Here is a 22,778-nt window from a genome sequence, read left to right as displayed (position 1 = left end):
TTAATCTTACAGAGAATGTGATGATTTTATGGATATTTAAAGTAAGCACTGAGACAAATTTAGTAATGCCAACATATTAAAAGAACAATATTTGTCTCTCATATATATAACACAGTTATATATATACAGTGTCAAAGAAACCTGTCTTTGAGTGAAGATTTAAGGTGACAGAAAATATAAATAATATAAACAAATGCAGCTTGAATCTTTACTGAAGCTCTGTATTTGACACAGAGTTCATTTACTGCTGTAATAACTAATAATGATTGAAATTATAACTTTAATATTGGCCATATTATATTTACATTACCAAAGTGAGATGACTTTGAGTCCCATGAACAACATCAGCTAATTGTTATTTACTAGCTAATCTTAAATGACTGTTCAGTACAGAAGTGAAGCCCAATAATCATGATTTCACAGTCCCGTGGTCTCAGCCTCTGATACTTATCAAATCAAAGCTCATGTAGAAACAAACAAACACACGAACAAAAGATTTTCTCCTTCATTTCTGTCAAATAAAGCTGTATGAAACGTTTCCAGTTGTTAGTGTTATGGTTGCTAGGCAACCTGGGCAGCGCAACGGAGGCTAGACCGTCCCATTTCACAAGCCGTCTGGGTGCTCAGCACCCCCAAAGCTCTGATCCTACAATAGCCCCTGGTGTGTACCACAGTGACACTTTGATAGATGCACATGATCATCAGAAACTTTTAGGAGTCAAAATGACGCCTCAGCCAAAATTTTAAGACACCAGATTTTAGGAAAGACTAATCCGGGAAACTAAACCATAACTGCTGCTTATTTTCTATAAATGCCTGAAACTGTTTCAACACCGTCTTTACTTCAAAACCACAAAGATCACATCAGAACTCCTGTTTCTACTATTTGCTTTTGTTTTTTTGTTTTTGTTTTTTTTTCCTGGATGAGATGTTTATTAATGTAAAAATATAATATAATATAATGTTCCAAAAAGTATAATGAATTTGCTATAATTTTTAATAATTTTGTCTGATTAAGTGTGTCAAAATTTATTCTGAGATTACAATATTTCCGTCTTTGTTAACAAAGGACAAGCACTAGAAATATTCCTCTGAAAACAGCTGTTCCACATTTCTTTTTTAAAAGAGTAAATCTTATTGTTTTCATCCGGAATAACCTGGATTGATCTGAGATCATTTATTTTTCGTATCCTCTGTCTGTGATTAGTCTCTCAGGTGCGACGTCTGGCGGCAGGTAGGCGCCAGAGCGGCTGTCATTGCGTCATCCGTGTGCGCCGGCAGTATTGGTGCTGGCTGCGACACTGCTCCAACTTTCCGTGACAGCGCACACCGTCCAGAGCACAGCATAACCTAATCCGCCTTTTTACCCCCGAGCGGAGCGACACAGCGGCGGAGGAGCTGTGGTCCGGCTCCGAGTCGCCGTGGCAGAGACACGTGGTCAGAGACGGACTTCCGCTGGGTTCAAGCTTTTACTCTTTTATTTCTAACGTCTAACAGTGGAGACATGTCCAGATCCGCGAAGAAGAACGGCATACCTGACAGGTGCGTGTCAGCCTACAGCTCCGCGCATGCACAGGTATAACTAAGAGTCCGGGGTTTATTACAAAGACGGTTATTAATAACAGCTTCATGAACCTGAGAGCCTCCAGTCTGCTGCTGTGTGACCTCATGACCAGCGCACGGTCTTACGAGTAACCGCGATTACATCATCACACACGTAAACAAATAATGACCCGCAGGTAAATATAAAAAATAAACATCTAGCGCATGATCATAATGACGTCACCGATGTGACGTTTAAAGGGTTTTACACTGAGCGTTCATGTGTAATCTGTGATCATCAAGCAGCCACGCCTGCAAAGGAAACACGAGTGGATTATTTCTAAAGATTATTTTAAAAAATTCAGCTGTGTGTGAAATAAGTAAATAAAGAGTTATTTAAAAGAGCTACAGGAAAGCTACATGGAAGTTCACTGTTATTTTGGGAACGTCTTTGAACATCTATAACTGTATCTTTAAACTGAGATGTTAATGTGAAAGTTCTCTCTCAGGTGAGAGTAACGGCAGTAGAAGTAAGAATCGGGCATCTTCAGGTTTCCATGACAATGCTGACTGACTGTTCGTGTCCTGCAGGTGGCTCGATTACTCGCCGGTTGGAAAACGCCTCCGCGGGACTCGATTCATCGCCTTCAAAGTTCCTCTGAAGCAGGTCAGTGTGTCATCTGAGCTTCCTCCCCAGAAATGCCTCGCTCAGCGTCACTCATGATCATGATCATCATCTTCTTCTTCTTCTGTGCAGTCTCTGAACCGCCAGCTGCCGCACTCTGATGTGTTTGGCCCCTGGGAGCTGCTAGATGCTGTCAGCAGCGAGGAGGAGGAGCTTGGGCTGATCATCGACCTCACTTTCACCACACGTTACTACAGGCTCGAGGTGAGCACAAGATCTTGCATTTATAGACAAATCGATCAAGTCTGTGTTTACTGATCAGTGTTATTGATTATGCTGCTATTATTCCACCTGACCACAGACACACACGAACACACAGACAGACGCACTGCTTATCCCACAGAATGTATATAAAAGATGGATTTTCTCCAGGCGTTCATTCTCTTTCAGAGCCTTATCTGGACATTAGAGGAACTGCAGCTTTCTGATGATGATAAAGTAAACTGTGTGTGTGTGTGTGTGTAGGACATTCCCAGGTCCCTGCTGTGTGTGAAGATCTTCACGCGAGGTCACGAGGTTCCCAGTGATGACACCATCCTGAGCTTCAAACGCGCCGTCTGCAGCTTCCTGCGGGAGAATAAGGAGAACGGTGAGAGCAAGCTACTGTGAACCTCCCTCGCTGACACAGGTTTAAGTCTGATCTCCTCCTTCACCTCCTGCTGCTCTGCTGCTCCTGCATGACTGCCATGTTTTGCAGATTTGAGGCTGCTCAGATTTTAGATTTGGGGACTTTTGGGAAGAAAATCAGCTCTGAGCATTTTAATCAGCTGCTGTCTCACAGGAGCTCTCCTCCTCTTCCGATGAGGAGGAGGAGGAAGTCTGCTGGGACTTCAGGCTCGCAGGCAGCTGATTGGTCAGATTTCAAGCAGTCACATGACGAGGAGCTGCTGGTTTCCTACTTCAATCAAACCCGTCATGCTGGCTGTGGTCACATGACTTTTAGGCTTTGCATGAATGAGATCGTGTGCGATTGGCATTGTGTCCTTTAATAGGAAACCACAGTAGAAGAAGTGCGATCTGAGCTCTAACTGTGGCTTGTGTCTCCTGCAGATAAGCTGATCGGCGTGCACTGCACCCACGGCCTGAACCGTACCGGGTACCTGATCTGCAGGTATGTACAAACTTAAGCCTGCTGGTTGGCTGGACTCAAGGGTGTGGGCGGGATCTAACTGCCACGTGTCACCTGCAGGTATCTGATTGACGTGGATGGGATGGACCCCAGGGAGGCGGTGCAGCGTGAGTCGGCTTCTTGTGTCCATATTTCATATTCAGTGTTGGGGAGTAATGGAATACATGTATCGGCGTTACGTATTTAAAATACAACATATGAGTACATGAGTGCATTAAGAGGCTCAAATGCCTGTTTCTCAATCTCACGGCCCATGTCACCACTACTTGCAGCCGCATAATGACGTGAAGAAATATTTTTTAAAATTATTATTCAACAAATGACCCACCAGAAACGGGAGCTGGAAGCATGGAAATATAATAATAACCACTGCAGCCAAGAAGAGTGCCTGACGAGCCCAGTTGTAAGTAAGCTATTAAGACTCGACTGTACGCTGTGCTCGTGTTTTCCTCCGAAACAATAAGTTCTGTTGGAGCAGCCTTTCAACGCCTCTCTCTGTCTCTCGCTAGCAAAGTTGACCCACACAACAAAGTACCGTTATTGTCGGGCTATAAGCCGCTAATTTTTGCACAAGCTTTGAACCCTGCGGCTTTTAGTCAGGTGCAGCTTTTCTATGGATTGTCCATGATTTTTGTCATATCGTAAGACGATTTGTTTTGTTTGTTCCGCTGTTGTATGCCACTACGTTGCCTGGCGGAAGGATCGGGGTTCAAGAGTGGTATGTTGGTCACGTGTCCATCCGCCAGGCAACATAGTGCTGTACAAGTAGCGCGAAAAACAAACTTCAAATTAACGCTACGCGTTCAGCGGGAGTCATGGATGACGAGCGGCGATAAACTTGCGAAAAGCAAGTTATGCTCAACTCCACCGGTGGAACCTGACAGCGTGGAAAAGTATGAAAACATCCACGATCACCACCGGATTTCGAAGGGCTGGACTGCTGCATGATGGAGAGGAGGACACCGCCACGGCCCTTCTGAGGGTGTTCGACTCCGACACTGACAACGAGGATTTCTTTGGTTTTGTAAGTGACAACAAAGGAAAGAAGCTGAGAGTGGATGACGTAGCCATTCTGAGCCTGTTTGTATCTGACACTGGAGAAGAGGACTTTGGTGGTTTTAGTGCGCAGGAAGATGGTGAATGACTGACTTTTCTTCTTGTTAAAGCCGTGTCACTGCACCTGAGTCTATTTTTCTGGTGTGCTGTAGGTTATTGTTATGTACTACATTTGTTACTCATTTATGAAGCACAGTACATGTTTCGTACTTGTAATTACCGCTACTTGTACATATACCTAAAAAGTTATGCAAATATGTACCCATAACTTGTTTTTCAAAATATTAATAAAAGGGGTGTGTCTCCAAACAGCCATCTCTTTCCTAACAATTCCCTTTGTGCGTATTCTCTTACATATGATAAGTCAACATTGAAACACCTGCGGCTTTTAGTCAGGTGCGGCTAATGTATGTACAAAACAGGATTTTCCCCTGATTTTAGCTTGTGCGGCTAATATTCAGGTGCGCTTTGTAGTCCGGGAAATACGGTAAAGCTATTTTTCGGCTACGAGCCCGACACGAACCCGACGTATTAGCCAGAGGTCCCTTTACTACGGTTCGGAGCCACGGACCTGTTTTATATACGCGTGGAATAGTTTTACGAGATCGCTGCAAAAAGTGCAGCCTTACCTAATGTCCACCTACTGTTACTCATTTTGTATTAAGATTTAAAAATCTAGTCGGTATTGGTATGGCGAGTAACCTTCAGTAATAGTAATAAATCACACAGCAATAGTACATTCATGTAGTTGTAAAAAGCATAATAATATATTAAGTAATCTAAAGTATTCAGAATACGTTACTGTCATTGAGTAACGTAACTGAATACGTTACAAAATACATTTTGGGCCATGTATCCTGTAATCTGTAGTGAAATACATTTGAAGAGTAACCTTCCCAACACTGTTCATATTTCACGTGTGAAGCATGTGTAAGCATCGTCTCTCTCTGCAGTGTTTAACTTGTCCCGCGGTCACGCCATCGAGAGGCAGAACTACCTGCATGACCTGCAGCACGGGCGCAGGAGGAGGTGAGGCTCCCCCCCACTCACTGCACCCACACGAATTATTCAAAATCAACAGACTCTTTAGAAATATCCTAAAGACAAAAATATTTCAACTTTAATTTTTTTGTAGCAAACAAAAAAATCAAATAACAGCCAAAAAAAAAAAGAATATTAAACAGTCTCAAATATTTTACAGCAGCAGTCCCCAGCCCCGGGGCTGGTCCATGAGGCGTTTGGTACCAGGCCGCGAGAGTTGAGGCTCGGGTGTGAAATGTATGTTTTTTTGGGATTTTTGGGGGTCTTTATCGTTATTTTTTAAGTTGTTTTTATCGTTAACTCGGTTTCTCTGGGTCTTTTCCCGTCTGTTACGAATAAATCTTTTTTTTTTTTTTAATACTGGTACTAGTTTCATTTTGTTGTATTTGTCTGCGACACCTTAAAGGCCAATCCGTGAAAATATTGTCGGACATAAACTGGTACAGGGCGCAAAAAAAGTTGGACTTGGACTGTTTTACAGTATAAATTATGAATATAAGGGTTAAAGGAAGTTTAAAATGTTGTAAAATATCAACAGAAATTCCCTTCATGTGTTTTCATAATCAGAATGAATTCAAAATATTTAAATGGTGCAGAAGTTTTCATAGAATATTTTAAAATATTTGTGTTTAACTGCTATGCGTTTGCATGGGTTCCCTCCGGGTACTCCGGCTTCTTCCCACAGTCCAAAGACATGCAGTTAGTGGGGATAGGTTAATTGAAAAATCTAAATTGCCCATAGGAGTGAATGTGGGAGTGAGTGTGAGCGTGAATGGTTGTCTGTCCCTGTGTGTTGGCCCTGTGACAGAGTGGCGACCTGTCCAGGGTGTACCCCGCCTCTGTCCCTATGACAGCTGGGATAGGCTCCAGCGCCCCCCGCGACCCTGAAAAGGATAAGCGGAAGTGAATGGATGGATGGATGCTATGAAATAATAAAAATATTAAAAATGAAGAGAAAAAATACTAAAACACGACAAAAACATTTAAAAATGTAAATATCTCAAATTATTCATCAAAGAACAATCAACACATTTCCATACTCAAAATGTTTGTGAAAGTTTCTTTTGAGGAAAAACGAATGTTCTTCAATTTTATTTGGTTATTTATTACAGTACAAATAAAATATTAGAAATACATATCTGATATATTTTTAACCACAGTCTAAGCTCGCCTTTAGAAATTGTATTTACAGTTGTCATTTTCGTCTTGCTCTGAGTCGTCATGCTGACTAACTGGTGCGCTCTGATTGGTTCCTGACTCTTTCTGGTCCATTGTCACAGTAACGAAGGGATGGAGGAGGTGGAGCAGGAGCCAATGAGAGGTCAAGCTGTTCATCGCCCGCTTTCCAGCTTGCCAAGCGATGACTGCGATCAGAAGAGGCGCGAACACGCTCAAAAGTCCCGGCACCACAGGTAGGACGACACACCTGAATATGTTCATCAGTCATAGAAGGAAGGAACCAAGTTTAATAAACGTCAGAGAATCATCATTACATCCTGCTGCTTTCAAATTCACTCATTACAGAAGTGAATAAAGTTTTTTAACCCTTTAAAGCCGGTCGAAGCGGGCATCCTCCGTTTTGCGTAACTATTTTTAAATCCTTGTAGCACTGCAACCACGTGAGCTAGCGCAGTAAATGTTTTTTGCATATGAAACCGGAGGAGTTGTACTTACATCTAGGTCACAGTTTCCTTCCACGTATAGCTTTGCAAAGACTGCATAAAAAGCACTTGCAGCAACAAAAACATAATATTCCAGAAACATGCTTTGCCGATCCGATCAGCTGTTCATAACACTACCTACGTCCATCAGCGCGAACTATCGCATGTCCGCCATGACCTGCCCGAAACCGGACGTGACGTCATTTTGCGGAAATGTAGTTTTTTACCATCAGGGCCTCATGAGCCTATACTGGTGTTTTTAAAAGTTGTGTTTGACTTTATGACTTTCTGTATCGTTTCTGGGATGCTTAGGACTCATATTGCACTGCTGGAAATAGTTTATTTGGATGCATATGGTGTTTTGTTTTAAATTTGGAGTATAATATTTATTTTCTTTTTCCTGCAGTATATAAAAATTAGTGTATTTCAAAAATAAAAATATGAAGACACTCAAAATAAATTTCCTGTAGTGGGAAACTATTTTGTGCAACTTTTTTGTATTTACAGTTTTGAGGGATAAGCCTCTTAAATTTCTCTAACTAGAAATATATGTTAAAAAAACACAAACGATTTTAATTTTTTTGTAGTTTATTGCACTTTTCTGCAATTTATGTAATTACTATGCACTTAATGCATACATATTATTAAAGTTTGGGCTATAATGGTTGTATTGATGTATATCAACTTGAAATGTTCCCAATAATGGCACTACAACATGTAAAAATATAATATTAGCTCTGGCGGACTTGGTTCTATGGTAGGTCTTAAAGGGTTAAATGATTGAAATATAATCTTGTGTGTGTGTGTGTGTGTGTGTGTGTGTGTGTATTCTTAAATAAAACAAAAAAATGTCAATTTTCCATATATTTAAAAATATGAATAAAAATATTTTCTTTTTTTTTTTCAAATGAAAAAAGACCTCCACGACAAGGGAACGCCCACCTTCATCACCGCCCTCCTCAGCGTGACTTTCTCCCCCCTCCTCCACCATCGCTCAACCCGTATCGATGGACACGTCCTCAGGCGGATAATCAGTGGAGGAGACCACCACACTTGGAGGATAGCCGTGTGGGGAACCCTCAGTGGAGGCCAGGCGCCACAACGCTGGACACGTGGAGAACTCCTCCTCCTCCGATCCTCCCTCGCTACTCACCACGCTGGACTGCTGAAGGCTATGGAGTGCCTGAGGAAGAGTGGGCGGGGCCACAAATGAGACACAGCGACAGCAGACACATACGGGGAGGCAGAGCAAGCGGATACGACCACTAGATTTTATTTGATAGAAGAAGAATGGACTGAGGTGATGTGGCCTTTTAAGGATGTTAGTGTTTGAATGAGAATATTTAAACAGGAATTAAAATTAACGCTGCTGAAGTCCACTTCAGCCAATCACAGCGCAGTTCAAATGTCGTCATTATTACTTTGATAACCTCGCTCTAGCTTCCAAGACTGACATTTGATGTGCGTGTGTGTGTGCCACATGTCTGAAGGTCAGAGTTCAAGGTGAAGAGTGGAGAGTGATTTAAAGTTTCATGTTTTCATGAGTGAATAAGAAGAAAATGAAACATGTTGTTTGTGTGCTTGTTTTATTAAATGAAAGCTGAAAATGTTGTGTGTCAGTAAATTATAAACTGGTATGAAGTGGTGTGACCTGAGCGCTCTGTCGGGCGTCTGTGAGCTCACTGAACTGTGGACAGTCGTCCACGTTTCTGCCTTCAGTCTCCTGTTTGTGAGATAAATGCCACCCGATTCAAACGAGGAGCTGCTCGGTGTTTACCTGTTGCCATGGTGAATACTGGTGTCAGAGCTCCATTGATCGTGGCTTTCATAGTCTCGTTAACCTGCTGTCTGCCTCTGAGGTGGGAGGGGTCGTACGGGTGAGGCTATAGAAACAGAAAGACGGAGCAGTGGGTTTGTTTGGGTTTTTTTGAAGAACATTTATCACGTTCCTTCTGGTTTCACTTGTTTTTGTGCTTTTTGAAGGTTTTCAAGTTTTTTTTCCTTTCTGTAAAAAAACAAAACAGAAACTCAGGTGAGCAGGTATGGCAAGCTCCGCCCCCAATAAGCCAACAATAACACAGATCACACCCTGTTCACTGTAACACACACACACACGCTCCCTGCTGCAGAGGGTCACATGATACACTCACCTGTGTCCTGTTGCTGCTGAGCACAGGTGTGTAGGTGGGAGGAGTCACCTGGGGAGAATGCGGTCAGTCAGGTTTGGGTCCTTCGACCCGCCCGGTTAGTCTCCTCAGACCTGAGCTGAGTTGGTCCCTGTGGGAGGTTTGCCACAGTACTGCTGGGTCGTTGCTGCCGTGCTGTGGAGGAACATGTCTGTTAATCTGAGCAAGAATGGAGCCGCGCTGATGGCCGCCTACGAGGAGGTGGTGAGCGGCAAGTCTAACACAGACTGGTGAGATAAAGTTCACCTGTGTGTCTGTCCACACCTACATCTGCTGCACACCCACACCTGTCTGTCTGTTTCAGGGCACTGTTCACCTACGAAGGAAACACCAACAACCTCCGAGTGGCACAGAAAGGAGGTAAGTACTTGGATCCAAACTTTTGATCCCTCCGAATTTATTTCCTGTGGATTTCCCCTCACTTCCTGTTTTATTTTGAAGGTCAGGTCCTGTGTTCTTTGCTGTCCTTCCTCTCTGACTCTTCTCTCTGCTGATTTCCTGCTGTTTTTGGACCTGAGGAGATGTTTGAGGTGTTCTTGCACTCCACCCTGTTTCTTGACCTCAGTTTGACTTTTTTCAGCAGTGCTGCAGTCTGTCCCTCTGTGCACATGTAAACCCTAAGACTTCCTAATGTAAGACAACCAAGTTCAGCTTTTTCCATGTGATGATCATCATGACTGTAAGAAATACACTCATCCAGACTGTCCGAAAGTATAAAACAAAGTTGTGTTCATCACAGAAAATGTCCTTTTGTTTGGACCAACTGTAAAAACAGACATTTCTAGCGTCAGCAGCAAAAAACATTTATCTCCTCCTGGGGGCCGGAATGAAGGCTTTACTGGGCTGATTCTGGGCCCCAGGCCTTATGTTTGACTCCTCTGGTCTGCTCCCAGAGTGTTTTCTGTTTCTGAGGGTTTCATGTTAAAATCCAGGAGCATACCGACCACATGCAGAGTGGTGTTTGCCCTAATACACTTAAAACTTATTATTAAATATGAAGCAAACATTAACAGCGTGGTTATTACAAGCATTCAGCTTCCACAGCTGAGCCACGGCTACATCTTGTGATGTACCAATAAGTTTCAGCAGAATGGAGCAGAGGCTGCAAGTGAAATATAACTGCAAGTGAAAGCAAAGAAAACCACTGGGCTCAGGTCTGTGAACGCTGGTACAGCTGGTGTGTTGAAGCACACAGATAAGAATGTGCTGCTCTCAGGTGGGAAAGAAAGAAAAAGTTGCTCAGCGCTCCAAACTGGTTTGTGCAGCTGAGAAATGATGCAATGACATCACTGGCATTAAGAGTGTCAGAGGAACGTCTCAAACAAGCTGTGGAGGGTTTTTCGTGCAGCACTTGACCTCTTTATGTGTTACACAGGACGTGCGCGCAGGAACACCAGCGTAAGCCACCCTCATAACCTTCTGATCTCCAGTCTGGTCTTCAGGTGTCTGCGGTCTGATCTAAATGAGATCATGTTCTCCTTTGTGTTTTGTGTAGATGGAGGGTTGGAGGAGATGGTGGAGGAGCTGAACAGCGGGAAGGTGATGTACGCTTTCTGTCGAGTCAGGGACCCGAACTCTGGACTGCCCAAATACATCCTCATAAACTGGGTAAGACCAACTTTAACTCAAAGCTTTTTTTCCTGAAGTTTTTCTTTTTTCTGAAAACCACAAATATCTGAAGATTTCAGTGTGGATGTGAAGCTCAGGACTTTTTCACAGTGAGTAATCCAGACCATTAATAAGTGATCTCATGCTGTGGACGGATCATCTCAGACCTCTGGAGTGAAGTTTGGCTGGTTTCAGCATCTTCCAGTCACATGACAGGAAGCCCCTCAACATGTACTTTTTTTAACCCCCATCCTCCATCTTCAGCCTGCTGATGTGTTCATATTAGCCTAGCCACCAAGTAGGTCATCGTTATATGCCCACTTCACTCCATCTTCGATCCTACAGTCAGAACATGGCATGTCATCGTTAGATGGAAACTAGCCCTCCGACTTCCTCCTAAAGTCTGGCAGAGTCTGCGAGGCTAAACAGTCCATATCCAGTTCTGAGATCCTGTAGAGAGCTCTGCAGACTTTACTTTCTATGAGTGTCGAGTGATAGAAGGATGCCATATTCACAGGATTGAATGGATGATTTTTGTTTTCTAAGACAGGTGAAGGTGTGAAGGACTCTCGGAAAGGACAGTGTGCCAATCACGTGAGCACCATAGCAGGTTTCCTGAAGGTGAGTCTGGCCTCTTTTTCCTGTTAATGTGTGTGAAGAGCTGCATCATTAACATGTGTGACATCACAGGGAGCCCATGTGACTGTAAACGCCCGTGCGGAGGACGACGTGGACCCAGAGACCATCTTGGCCAAAGTGGCCAAAGCGTCCGGCGCTAACTTTAACTTCCACAAGCAAACGCAGGAGTACAGAGACGTTCCCAGAGGACCCGTGGTGAGATCACGCTGCCTGAATCGGCAGCACAGCCTCGTTTTACCATCCAATAAGCCAATATTTCATCTCACAGTGCACTCCTACCCCTGCATGAACATCAATGTAGATCTTCTTCAGCTCAAACACTTCTGTCTACAGAGAGAGAATGCTGAAATAAAGAATAAATAATCAGGGTTGCGCACAAAGAAGAAAAACAGGACATTTCTGTTATAATCCCTGAGCCTTTTCTCTCGTCAGGGTTCTGTGTACCGCAAAGTCAATGCTGTCGAGGAAATCCAACAAATCAACAAGGACGACTTCTGGGTCAAAGCTCAGGTTCGGTTTCAACTCCGAGTCCTCCAAGATTGTATCACAGGTTTCAGTCAGCAAAGTCACACGACTCTCTATTTCTTCTTCTTCTCCTTCAGCGGGATGAAGAAATGCGTCAAAAGGAGGAAAGCATTCGAGTGGAACAGGAGAGGCAGGAGGCGGAGAGGGAGAGGAGGGACATGGAGGAGAGACAGTCGAAGGAGAGGGAGAGGATAGCGAGAGAGAGAGCTCAGCAGATCGAACAGGAGAAGTGAGTCAGACACACAAAACACAAAATCACAGAAACTCATGAAGAAGACACTTCAAGTATTTTGTGTTTCAGGCTCCGGCAGAAGCAGCGGGAGGACGAGGAGCGAGAGCAGGAACAGCAGCGTCGGGTGAGCTCAGCTTCAGCTCACTGATCCTGATTCGGTTGAGTTTATGAGCCCAGCCAGCATCACATTACTGCTCCTGATAGATTAAAAATAAATCAAATTTGGAAAACAACAGTTTATTTGATCACAAACAATATAAAAAACAATATTCAACATTACTATTTAACCCCTTTTTAAAAAAATTATAAACATAAATAAACAGAAATATAAAGGGGCAAAAATCCTGAAGTACACATGAATAAATTCAAACATAAAAGAAGTTATTAAACTGAAAACTATTTCAGATAATGAAAAGTAAATAAACAGGAAATAATGGAAAGGGTAACATGTTTTAAATTACCCAATAATAATGACATAGATATTAGTTATTTAATTGATTTTGAGGGTAAGAGAAAGATGTTTTTAACTTTTAAAGGATGAGCTAACTTGTGTATTTAATTCATAAATAAATAAAAAAACATATTAAGAAAGTAAAAAATACTGGATTATGAGTCATTTCTTTATTGAAACTTGATTTTAAATCCTTTTGGCAAATCACTGAGGCAGAGAAGTCTGTGTTGTGTGATGTTAAAATTATATTTAACGTCATGTATGAATAATTTCTGTGTTTCAGAATGAGCAGCTGGAGAACATGAAGATGACGGGAATTTCCGCTGCTGCCTCGGTGCAGAAAGCTAACGTGAGCGCAATTTTGACCATAGATTCTTGTAACGTAATATCTGCTCCTGTTTCTCCCTCTAAATGTTCATTATTTATTTTCACACAGCATCAGAAACATAAAAAAAATGATCACACAGGTTTAACTTTTTTGTTATTCCAGTTTCATTTTTGATCAGCTGGGTGGATGGCTCTGGATACTACATTACCCATGAGCCTCCGCAGCTGACATGATGTTCTCATAGCAAACACATTTTAATTGAGAATTCACAATGATTCAATCTGAAGATGTTAAAACTAGAGAAATGAGGATTTTCTTGGTGATTTGTTCACATTTGTTTGGCTCTGTGATTGGATGTTGCCCACCAAGACGTATCATGGGAACTGTAGTCTGCTTCACATGTTTAGTTCTACAGCCTGGAAGCCTTTACATTTTTTTTACTGTAAGCCAAATTGAAATGAACAGGAAGAGCTGAATTACAAAGGCTGAAGAGTTGCATTGAGAGAAGTGTAGGATCCTGCCTCTTTACTTTAATGTCACCCAGTTTTATTCACAGGAGGCGAAATCTCTGATTTCTCAGAGAGCGTTTAATCCCAGAGACATCTTCAAGCAGAAGGAGCAGAGCTTTGATGCTGGCGACACACCTGCTGCCTCCAGACCCGGTAAGAAACACGATGATGATAATGATGAGGATGATGATGATGATGGTGGTTCACCTTAAAGTTTCCCCCTGCAGGGAGGCTGCAGAGTCCGTTTCTATCGCAGAAATCGTTTGAGCGAGACGTCCCGGTTCAGCCTCGGTTTCCACCATCCTCTCCTCCAGCAGTGACCCCCCTGTCTCTGATTACATCTGCTTCACCTGTGCTGCCTGTCTCACATGCTGCACCTGCCTCCACTACAGCACCAGAGAGGTCACACTCACCTGTGCAGCCTGCAGGTGAGACATATTGAGGCAGCTTTTCAACTGCAGGAGGTTCCCAGAAGGAACCACAGTTCTTTGGTGTAGAACAGAAATAAAAAATAAAGTAAGTTTTGTGGAGTAACTGTTGTTCTCACAGTTCTCACAAAACTGCTGGCCTTCAGCAGGCGTCCAGAAGTTAGCCAGTCAGAACCAAGGTGGCTTTTTATTTTTAAATATTAAGCTTTGTTAAAAATACTTTCAAATTTAGGAGTGGATTTGTGTGAGGAGTAGAAAACTTGTGTTCACATAACACTGATATTTTCTTTGGATATGCTGAATCAGCTGAAAAAGTTGAGTCTGGAAACCTTTTTTTATGTATTAATTTAACTGATTAGTGACCTGAACTGTGAAATACCCGCGTGTTGTGTGTATGACATGAAGTAAGACGTCCCTCCTGCAAACACAGACGCTGGTTATGGTGACGAAGACGAGTGGTCAGATGATTTTGATGAAGATGAAGCTGCACAAGGTGTGAACTTTAACGTCATTTCATTTAAACTTTTGTTTTGTGCAATTTTGATCATTTATCAATAATCAGAGTCGTTTGAATTAGTTTTTTTTTTTACCTTTTTCTTCCTATAAGACCATATTTTATATGATGATCAGTTTGTCACTAACATCAACACCCACAAAAATCACTCCGAGTACATTTACACAATACTTTATACTTCTAGTATGCTACATTTCAGAGTTTTCTTAGTCTTATAACTGCAGCTGAGATTTAAACACATGAATTACAAATAGCTGCAGAACAACACCATATCAATTTAATTCAATTAATTAGTCAATGAATCTAATGTTCAGTAAATTTAAAAATAACAGACATCTCAATAATAATAAAGCAAACAAAATAAACCTAAAACAATCTGAAACCACAGAAAAGAGTCTGAATACATTAGAAAACATTAGAGTTGAAAATGTCACTTTTATCCATTTTAAATTAAATCTATAACACTGTGAAGTGAATACTAATGAATTTTTCCTCAGTGGTGCTTTTACGTTTGAAACATTAAAGACAAAAAAACAAAAGTAATTAAATATGTTAAATACTGGAAACTTAGCAGTTGAAAGTTTAAAGTTTGCTATATTTTCAAATTTTTTGGTTAATAAAATTAATTAATTTGAACTATTTTACATATTGAGTAAGAGTCACTGTCAGAGTTGGCGAGTCAGTGAATTTTTGAGTTTGCAGCAGCAAATGATGGACGTTAGCTGAAATAATTTGTGGTTATTCTGTGTTTGCTCCATCATGTTTACAGCTCACAGCTTGGTTTTTGTTTCGTTGGCCTTCATGTTTGTAAAGCTGTTACACCACGATTGTAGCACAGCGCTGGTTAGATAGATAGATTTGTTCACTGGCTATATCAGAATCTCAGACTATGTAACATAATTCATAGTAACATTTCTGTAACTTCTGTTTTTTGAGGGTTGTAGTGTGGTGATACTTAGTACTTTTCCTGGAATTGGAGTATTAATACTTTATCCTGTTGGTACTTTTGTGTCTTTTCTCGCTGTCCTGGAAAACAAAGAACACTTTTTCATCTCTGGTATTTAAAACTTTTTTTATAAAAAGTTTTAAGTTTTATTTAAAACTGATTTTTATAATGTGCAGAGGGAAGTCCAGCTCAAGATGATCCATACATGGCACCGCATTCAGCCTGGAGTAACGAGGACCTGTATCAAAACGTTTCCCAGCATGCACCAGCAGTAAGTCCTCTTCATCATAAGTACATTTACATGTACATCACTCCCAGTAAATATTTTCCTTAGAAATTAACAACGTATTTTGATTCTGATTCCTCCCGTAACGTCTTACTAACAGTTTGAGAAATGTGTCTGACTCAAAAACTGACCAATAGACCTGAGACTTAGTGGGTGTATCTCTGTGGTCTCGAGTAAGTGCAGTGCTGAGTTTGAGGTTGTTTGGATGACTAGATCTCAGACTTTGGCTAAAATTTGTTCTCTGTTAGAATAAACTGATACAGGGGGAGGCGTGTTTGTTCTGATCATTTTCTGAAGATGTTATAAACCCAAGTTTAATCATAGCAAAACACTAACCTAAACCACAGCATCTAATTCTATGTTTAACCCTGACACCAAGATTGAACCTTCAGTCCTTTTAATGTGTCCCACCTCAACCAAAGAAATCATAAACAGGATTGTGTTTTGTAAAATAATGCAAAATCCCTAAAATTTGCTTACTATGACTGAAAGTGCTCTGCACAAGAATTCCAGTGTGCCTTGACTGCTAGTTTTATGCACAAATGGCAAAAAAAGAACCTTGAAATGGGAAACATACTGTGACCATGCCTCAATCAGAAAATGTTTCATTTAGCATAAGAAATAATTCTGAATTTCCAGTGAAGCACTGTTTAAATAAATACTCTTCCAGCTGTTTCTGTTTACTTTTCCAGACGTTTGTTTTCTCATTCCAACTTTTTTCAGATATATTGGTACCATTAGATTCAGAATGAGCTCATATTTGTCATGAAATAAAATACACATACAGTGGCTTGCAAAAGTATTTGGCCCCCTTGAACTTTTCCACATTTTGTCACATTACAGCCACAAACCTGAATCAATTTTATTGGAATTCCACGTGAAAGACCAACACAAAGTGGTGTACATGTGAGAAGTGGAATGAAAATCATACATGATTCTAAACATTTCTTACAAATAAATAACTGAAAAGTGGGGTGTGCGTAATTATTCAGCCCCCTTTGGTCTGAGTGCAGTCAGTTGCCCATAGACATTGCCTGATGAGTGCTAATGACTAAATAGAGTGCACCTGTGTGTGATCTAATGTCAGTATAAATACAGCTGCTCTGTGACGGCCTCAGAGGTTGTCTAAGAGAATATTGGGAGCAACAACACCATGAAGTCCAAAGAACACACCAGACAGGTCAGGGATAAAGTTATTGAGAAATGTAAAGCAGGCTTAGGCTACAAAAAGATTTCCCAAGCCTTGAACATCCCACAGAGCACTGTTCAAGCAATCGTTCAGAAATGGAAGGAGTATGGCACAACTGTAAACCTACCAAGACAAGGCCGTCCACCTAAACTCACAGGCCGAACAAGGAGAGCGCTGATCAGAAATGCAGCCAAGAGGCCCATGGTGACTCTGGACGAGCTGCAGAGATCTACAGCTCAGGTGGGGGAATCTGTCCATAGGACAACTATTAGTCGTGCACTGCACAAAGTTGGCCTTTATGGAAGAGTGGCAAGAACAAAGCCATTGTTAACAGAAAACCATAAGAAGTCCCATTTGCAGTTTGCCACAAGCCATGTGGGGGACACAGCAAACATGTGGAAGAAGGTGCTCTGGTCAGATGAGACCAAAATGGAACTTTTTGCCCAAAATACAAAACGCTATGTGTGGCAGAAAACTAACACTGCACATCACTCTGAACACACCATACTGTCAAATATGGTGGTGGCAGCATCATGCTCTGGGGGTGCTTCTCTTCAGCAGGGACAGGGAGGCTGGTCAGAGTTGATGGGAAGATGGATGGAGCCAAATACAGGGCAATCTTGGAAGAAAACCTCTTGGAGTCTGCAAAAGACTTGAGACTCGGGCGGAGGTTCACCTTCCAGCAGGACAACGACCCTAAACATAAAGCCAGGGCAACAATGGAATGGTTTAAAACAAAACACATCCATGTGTTAGAACGGCCCAGTCAAAGTCCAGATCGAAATCCAATCGAGAACCTGTGGCAAGATCTGAAAACTGCTGTTCACAAACGCTGTCCATCTAATCTGACTGAGCTGGAGCTGTTTTGCAAAGAAGAATGGGCAAGGATTTCAGTCTGTAGATGTGCAAAGCTGGTAGAGTCATACCCTAAAAGACTGGCAGCTGTAATTGCAGCAAAAGGTGGTTCTACAAAGTATTGACTAAAGGGGGTTGAATAATTACGCACACCCCACTTTGCAGTTATTTATTTGTAAAAGATGTTTGGAATCATGTATGATTTTTGTTCCACTTCTCACGTGTACACCACTTTGTGTTGGTCTTTCACGTGGAATTCCAATAAAATTGATTCATGTTTGTGGCTGTAATGTGACAAAATGTGGAAAAGTTCAAGGGGGTCGAATACTTTTGCAAACCACTGTAAGTTCTTGGCTTCTAAGTTAATGAATACCTATTTTGTAGACCTATTTATTGAGGTGATTCATGTATTTATTTAATGTCTTCTGGCAGATTTGGTCCTCCAGTGTTTGAGTAAAAAGTTATTGAATGAAATGATTTAAAATACTGTTTAAATGTTAATTAGCTGTTTTTGAATTTCAGGCTGATGGTATTAATTGGGATGGCAGTGGACAAGGTATCTGTGCCAGAGCTCTGTACGACTACCAGGCCGGTACGTACGTACGCGCGCACACACACACACACATTCATGTTTTTAGTAGTTGTGGGGTCTGCCGTCTTCTCTGTGACTACTGAGGACCATCGTGTCTTGTGGTCTAACATGTCTGAATGAAATTGGAAAGAGTCCAGAGTGTTGTTCACCATACTGATATCATGAAAATAAGACTTCTGTGATATCACAACAACATTATTGTAATTGAGTTTGCACTGGGGCCTCTAGTGGCCTGTGAAGGTACAGCAGATCATTCACAGTAAATGACATGTTTTTATTTATCCATTTATTTGGTTTGATTATCAATTAATTATCAGTTATAGAATATTAATGATTAAATGCTTAACTAGTTGAGTTTCCACATTTTTTTTATAAATTTACCTGCAAATATTTGACCAAAATGTATTCTGTATTCTTCAATTGAGGAAAAGTGTTTAAATGAACCATTGACTGTCACAGGGGAAAAGCTGTTAAAGAAGGATGAATCTCAATAAATGAATCAAGAAGATCAAATCTGTAAATCAAATCTGTAAAAACAGGATAATGCTTTTTATTGGCTGTAAAATAAGCTTGCAGTGGTCTTACATTTGGAAAGAGCTGTTGTACCTCAACAGTGCAGTAAGCCATCCAGTTTGGTTATTATTTATCACATTTACCTGATGAAACACTGAAATGTTGTTGTTTTACATACAGATCTAAAGTCGAGTATACAGAACAGTTTCTTTCATTTCTTTTTTTTAAATGCTTGTAATTTTAAACTTGAAACTCTTGAAAGGTGTTTCTAGATAAACCTTTAGTTTAACTGAGTTTTCTCTCTTCCTCACAGCGGATGACACTGAGATCACCTTTGACCCCGATGACATTATTACTCAGATAGAAATGCTGGATGAGGGTTGGTGGAGAGGTCTTGGACCTGATGGGGAATACGGCATGTTCCCGGCTAACTATGTGGAGCTTATCTAGTTGTCATTGGCTCATTGTCCTGTTAATTTTAATAAAGCTGTGGGTGTTTCAGATGGATATTTTACTCACATTAACTTGTTCAGTATCACTGAATTAATAAACCTTTGTAAAAACCAGTAAACAATAAATACAGTCATTTTCAAGTGCAGTTTGGATATTGCTCTTATTTTTCTTTTGTCCTATTTGGCCAGTCTTACTACCGTAATTAATAAGAAGTATAAATTAGGTTCATATAGAGCCTTTTAATAAACTCAAGGTTGCTTTACGCACAAAACTCAAATGCCTCAGTGAACAGGTGGCATTTCAGCCGAGACTGGGACTATGGACCTCAGAGGGGGCCTGCAGAGCATCTCAAGGAGGACACACAGCATGTGGTGATGCTCCTGTGTTCTTCAGGCAGTCACTGACTTTCTTACAAAACAGTTCTTATATTTAAAAAAAAAAAAAAAAAAAAAGTTAATTTGTCCAGATAGTTTGGAGTCTCTGAAAATGTGGGGAAAAACTGCTCTCCAGTCAGCAGAGTTTCAAATATAAAAACTGTCTTTGTCAGAAAAGTTCTTTAGTTCCCTGGTTTTTTAATTATTTTATTTCCGTACCTCTTTTAAATATCTATGTCAATGTTAATTAAGTTTATTATATTATTTTATATTTATTACAATATTCATGTATTATTTTTTAATGTCCGTCCTTAGTTTTAATGTTGTCATGTTTCATAATATCTGTCTTGTGTTTTATTACCTGATTTGAGCAGACTGTACTGTAGGAAGGAGTATCAGGGCCACATTAAGAAAAGAAAAGTCAAGTGTTTTGAGAATAAAGTTGAAATGTGGAGATGATCATTGTTGTTTCAAGACAAACTGCCATGTTTGCCATCTGTCCACGACCAGCTGTTTCCTTGTTACTTTATTTGTGCTGAATAAAGTTTTTTTTTTTTTTAAAGCAGCACGCTGCTGCTCTGACGTCATTTCCGTGCGCCCGGCCTCCCTGACAGTGAAGAAGGAGAAATGGCTGCAAGGTTACTGCTCCGCTCCGCCGTTAGAGCCGCGGCAGCCTGCCGCTCCGCCCGGACCCCCGCTCTGAGCCGCGGCATGGCGGCAGGAGGTGAGCCACGAGCCGGCACAGAACACCCGTAACCCACCGGAACAGGCGGCTTAGAGAGGGTCTAATCCGCGGGGAGGTCGGAGGACGCCGAGCGCTTCCTGTCCTGGTGACGGCTCCTCTCGGATCAGACTTCATGTTAATATCCTGCGATTTATTAAAAACCGTGTGTTGGCTGATTGTTTGACTTGTAGATTTAAAAAGTCTTAATATATCAGAATTTAGTAATCACGACGGTCAATACGGTGAGATTTAAAACCTAAAATATATTTTATATCTGAAACAATTAACGTGTCATATTTTAACCTTCTCCATGAAGGTCCTTGAACGTCTCGTCGGTATGAAGATTAAACACATGAGAGAGTAACGGAAGTTGTCATTAGTCTGGTTTGCCGATCGAAGTGATCAGTGAGATTGTAATGGTATCGATAAACATAGCATTTTAACTTGCAGAGTTTCCCAGAAACCTGAATAATTTGTATGTAGTCTGGAACAGTTAAAGGCAGTGATCAATGCATTTTTAAGTTGCTGTGTGTGACCATGACTGACGATGATCAATGAAGTGAATCAGAGTGACGTGAATGAAAACATCAGATCAAACATTTCAGTTTTACACTGAGATGTTTTCATGTCTGTGAGAGAAACCCGTGCTGCTTTAGGTTTCACAAACTCAGCAAGTCACTGAGGTCATAAGAACCTGTAATAACGTGTACTGTAGTCATGTGACCCACAGGGAGTCCACACATTAGCCAGTTCTGATGAACAGTGTTTGCTTTGAAGCTCTTAATCACACTGTGCTGTTCACAGGGATTCCCACTGATGAGGAGCAGGCCACCGGGCTGGAAAAGGTCATCATGAAGGCCATGAAACAGGGCGAGGTAAGACCGACGCACAGGAATTCTGACATCATGTGCTCCAGAAACATGAAAAACATAGTGTTTTAAAAAAAAAAAAACAGCAGTAGAAAAAGAAGAGCGTGATGTGGATTCATCTTAACACTATTTCACACAGACCAGAAATTAAATCAAGATTAAAATCATTAAACATCAAATCTGAGGAGAAACGAGCAGACTCAAGCTGTCGGTGTGTCGACATATTTCAGCAAAACTATAAAACATTTTTATTTTGAGTAGTTACTGATTTTGTTACTCATAATATTTATTTTTAGTATTTTTGGGCTTGTTTGTAGTTTGTATTAATATTTGTTAATGTATTCTCGATTATTTGTTTATTTTCATATAGCAGTTATTTGATTAACATTAGTTTTCTATGTTTTGCCTTTTTATTAATGATTAATAATTATTTTGTGGTATATTCGCTGCTCGGCTCATTTTCAAATATTAATATAAATTATTCTGTCTGCAGCTCAGCCTCAGCTGATCTGAGGTCAGCCTCTGAGTCGTGTGAATCGTTCTTGATGAACAATGAATTTTGAAATGAAACTGATGTTGAATACTGTCACGCCCCGACTCACCTGACTCCTCCCCCTCCTGTAGGACCCCTTCAACATGATGAAGCCAAAGCACTATGCAGGCTCCAAGGCTGACCCCCACCTGGTTCCCTCCATCACGAACAAAAGGATTGTGGGATGCGTGTGTGAGTTGTTGTTTCCTGTTTGTAAGCGTGTGTGAGTGTCGGCCACGGCTTTCTCGGGCGAGGGTTAAACTTTGCCCCAGGCTCAAAGATGGGCGGGGCATAATCCTCACTGGGGAAACCTGAGCGTGCATGTGACGTACAGGTGGCACCGCTCTCACCCAGTTTCCTGTGTGCAGGTGAGGAGGACAACACGGCCGTGGTCTGGTTCTGGCTCCACGAGGGTGAGGCCCAGCGCTGTCCATCTTGCGGCTCCCACTACAAGCTGGTTCCCCACGAACTCCCCCATTGACTCACCACCTCCTCCTCCTGCGGAGCAAGCGGCACTGTCCGCTTCTCGCTGTCTCCTACTTGACATACCTGCTGACCTCATCAGTCATTGCTTACACGTTACATGTACTCGGGATCAAACACGTTCGGGGAACAAAGAGTTTCTTCAGACATTTCCATTCAGTCAGTTTACACACACAATTGTACTGCACACGTTACACTCCTCCCACCTCCCAGGAGCAACAATAAACGTAACTTCCTGTTTGTGTGCGTCTCTGAGTCTTCTTCCTGTTTTTCATTCACCTTTTATTGTTTATTTTATTTTCACTTGCTGAATACGGGACAGACTTGAATGGAAGAAAGAAGGGGAGAAAGAAAGAGGGAAAGAGAAACAGCTGAGAAGAGGGACGGGGGAGAAGGGCAAAAGACAAAAACCAACAGAACGGGCAGGA

General features: G+C 41.5%; 3 protein-coding genes across 3 annotated transcripts; all 3 read left to right on the top strand.

The window, feature by feature from the left end:
- Positions 1-1,213: 1,213 nt before the first annotated feature.
- Positions 1,214-8,707, top strand: dusp11 (dual specificity phosphatase 11 (RNA/RNP complex 1-interacting)). Its single transcript, XM_005750725.1, has 9 exons — positions 1,214-1,542; positions 2,134-2,209; positions 2,300-2,431; positions 2,693-2,816; positions 3,278-3,338; positions 3,417-3,463; positions 5,366-5,441; positions 6,734-6,865; positions 8,032-8,707. The coding sequence occupies exons 1-9, from the start codon at positions 1,505-1,507 to the stop codon at positions 8,381-8,383; spliced, it is 1,038 nt and encodes a 345-aa protein (XP_005750782.1). The 5' UTR covers positions 1,214-1,504; the 3' UTR covers positions 8,384-8,707.
- A 604-nt stretch (positions 8,708-9,311) lies between these two features.
- LOC102194805 (drebrin-like protein A) lies at positions 9,312-19,791 on the top strand. Its single transcript, XM_005750724.1, has 15 exons — positions 9,312-9,530; positions 9,605-9,660; positions 10,796-10,908; positions 11,455-11,529; positions 11,599-11,742; positions 11,980-12,057; positions 12,150-12,301; positions 12,374-12,428; positions 13,039-13,104; positions 13,640-13,745; positions 13,820-14,020; positions 14,451-14,513; positions 15,657-15,751; positions 18,333-18,402; positions 19,229-19,791. The coding sequence occupies exons 1-15, from the start codon at positions 9,448-9,450 to the stop codon at positions 19,363-19,365; spliced, it is 1,494 nt and encodes a 497-aa protein (XP_005750781.1). The 5' UTR covers positions 9,312-9,447; the 3' UTR covers positions 19,366-19,791.
- Positions 19,792-20,313: 522 nt separating this feature from the next.
- On the top strand, positions 20,314-22,591 carry cox5ba (cytochrome c oxidase subunit 5Ba). The gene is made up of 4 exons (XM_005750723.1): positions 20,314-20,466; positions 21,271-21,341; positions 21,960-22,059; positions 22,236-22,591. The coding sequence occupies exons 1-4, from the start codon at positions 20,370-20,372 to the stop codon at positions 22,346-22,348; spliced, it is 381 nt and encodes a 126-aa protein (XP_005750780.1). The 5' UTR covers positions 20,314-20,369; the 3' UTR covers positions 22,349-22,591.
- Positions 22,592-22,778: the final 187 nt, after the last annotated feature.

The sequence above is a fragment of the Pundamilia nyererei genome, unplaced genomic scaffold (assembly GCF_000239375.1).
Source record: "Pundamilia nyererei isolate P.nyererei 1_Seehausen unplaced genomic scaffold, PunNye1.0 scaffold00285, whole genome shotgun sequence".
Classification (NCBI taxonomy): Eukaryota; Metazoa; Chordata; class Actinopteri; order Cichliformes; family Cichlidae; genus Pundamilia; species Pundamilia nyererei.
This window is presented reverse-complemented; position numbering and strand designations above follow the sequence as displayed.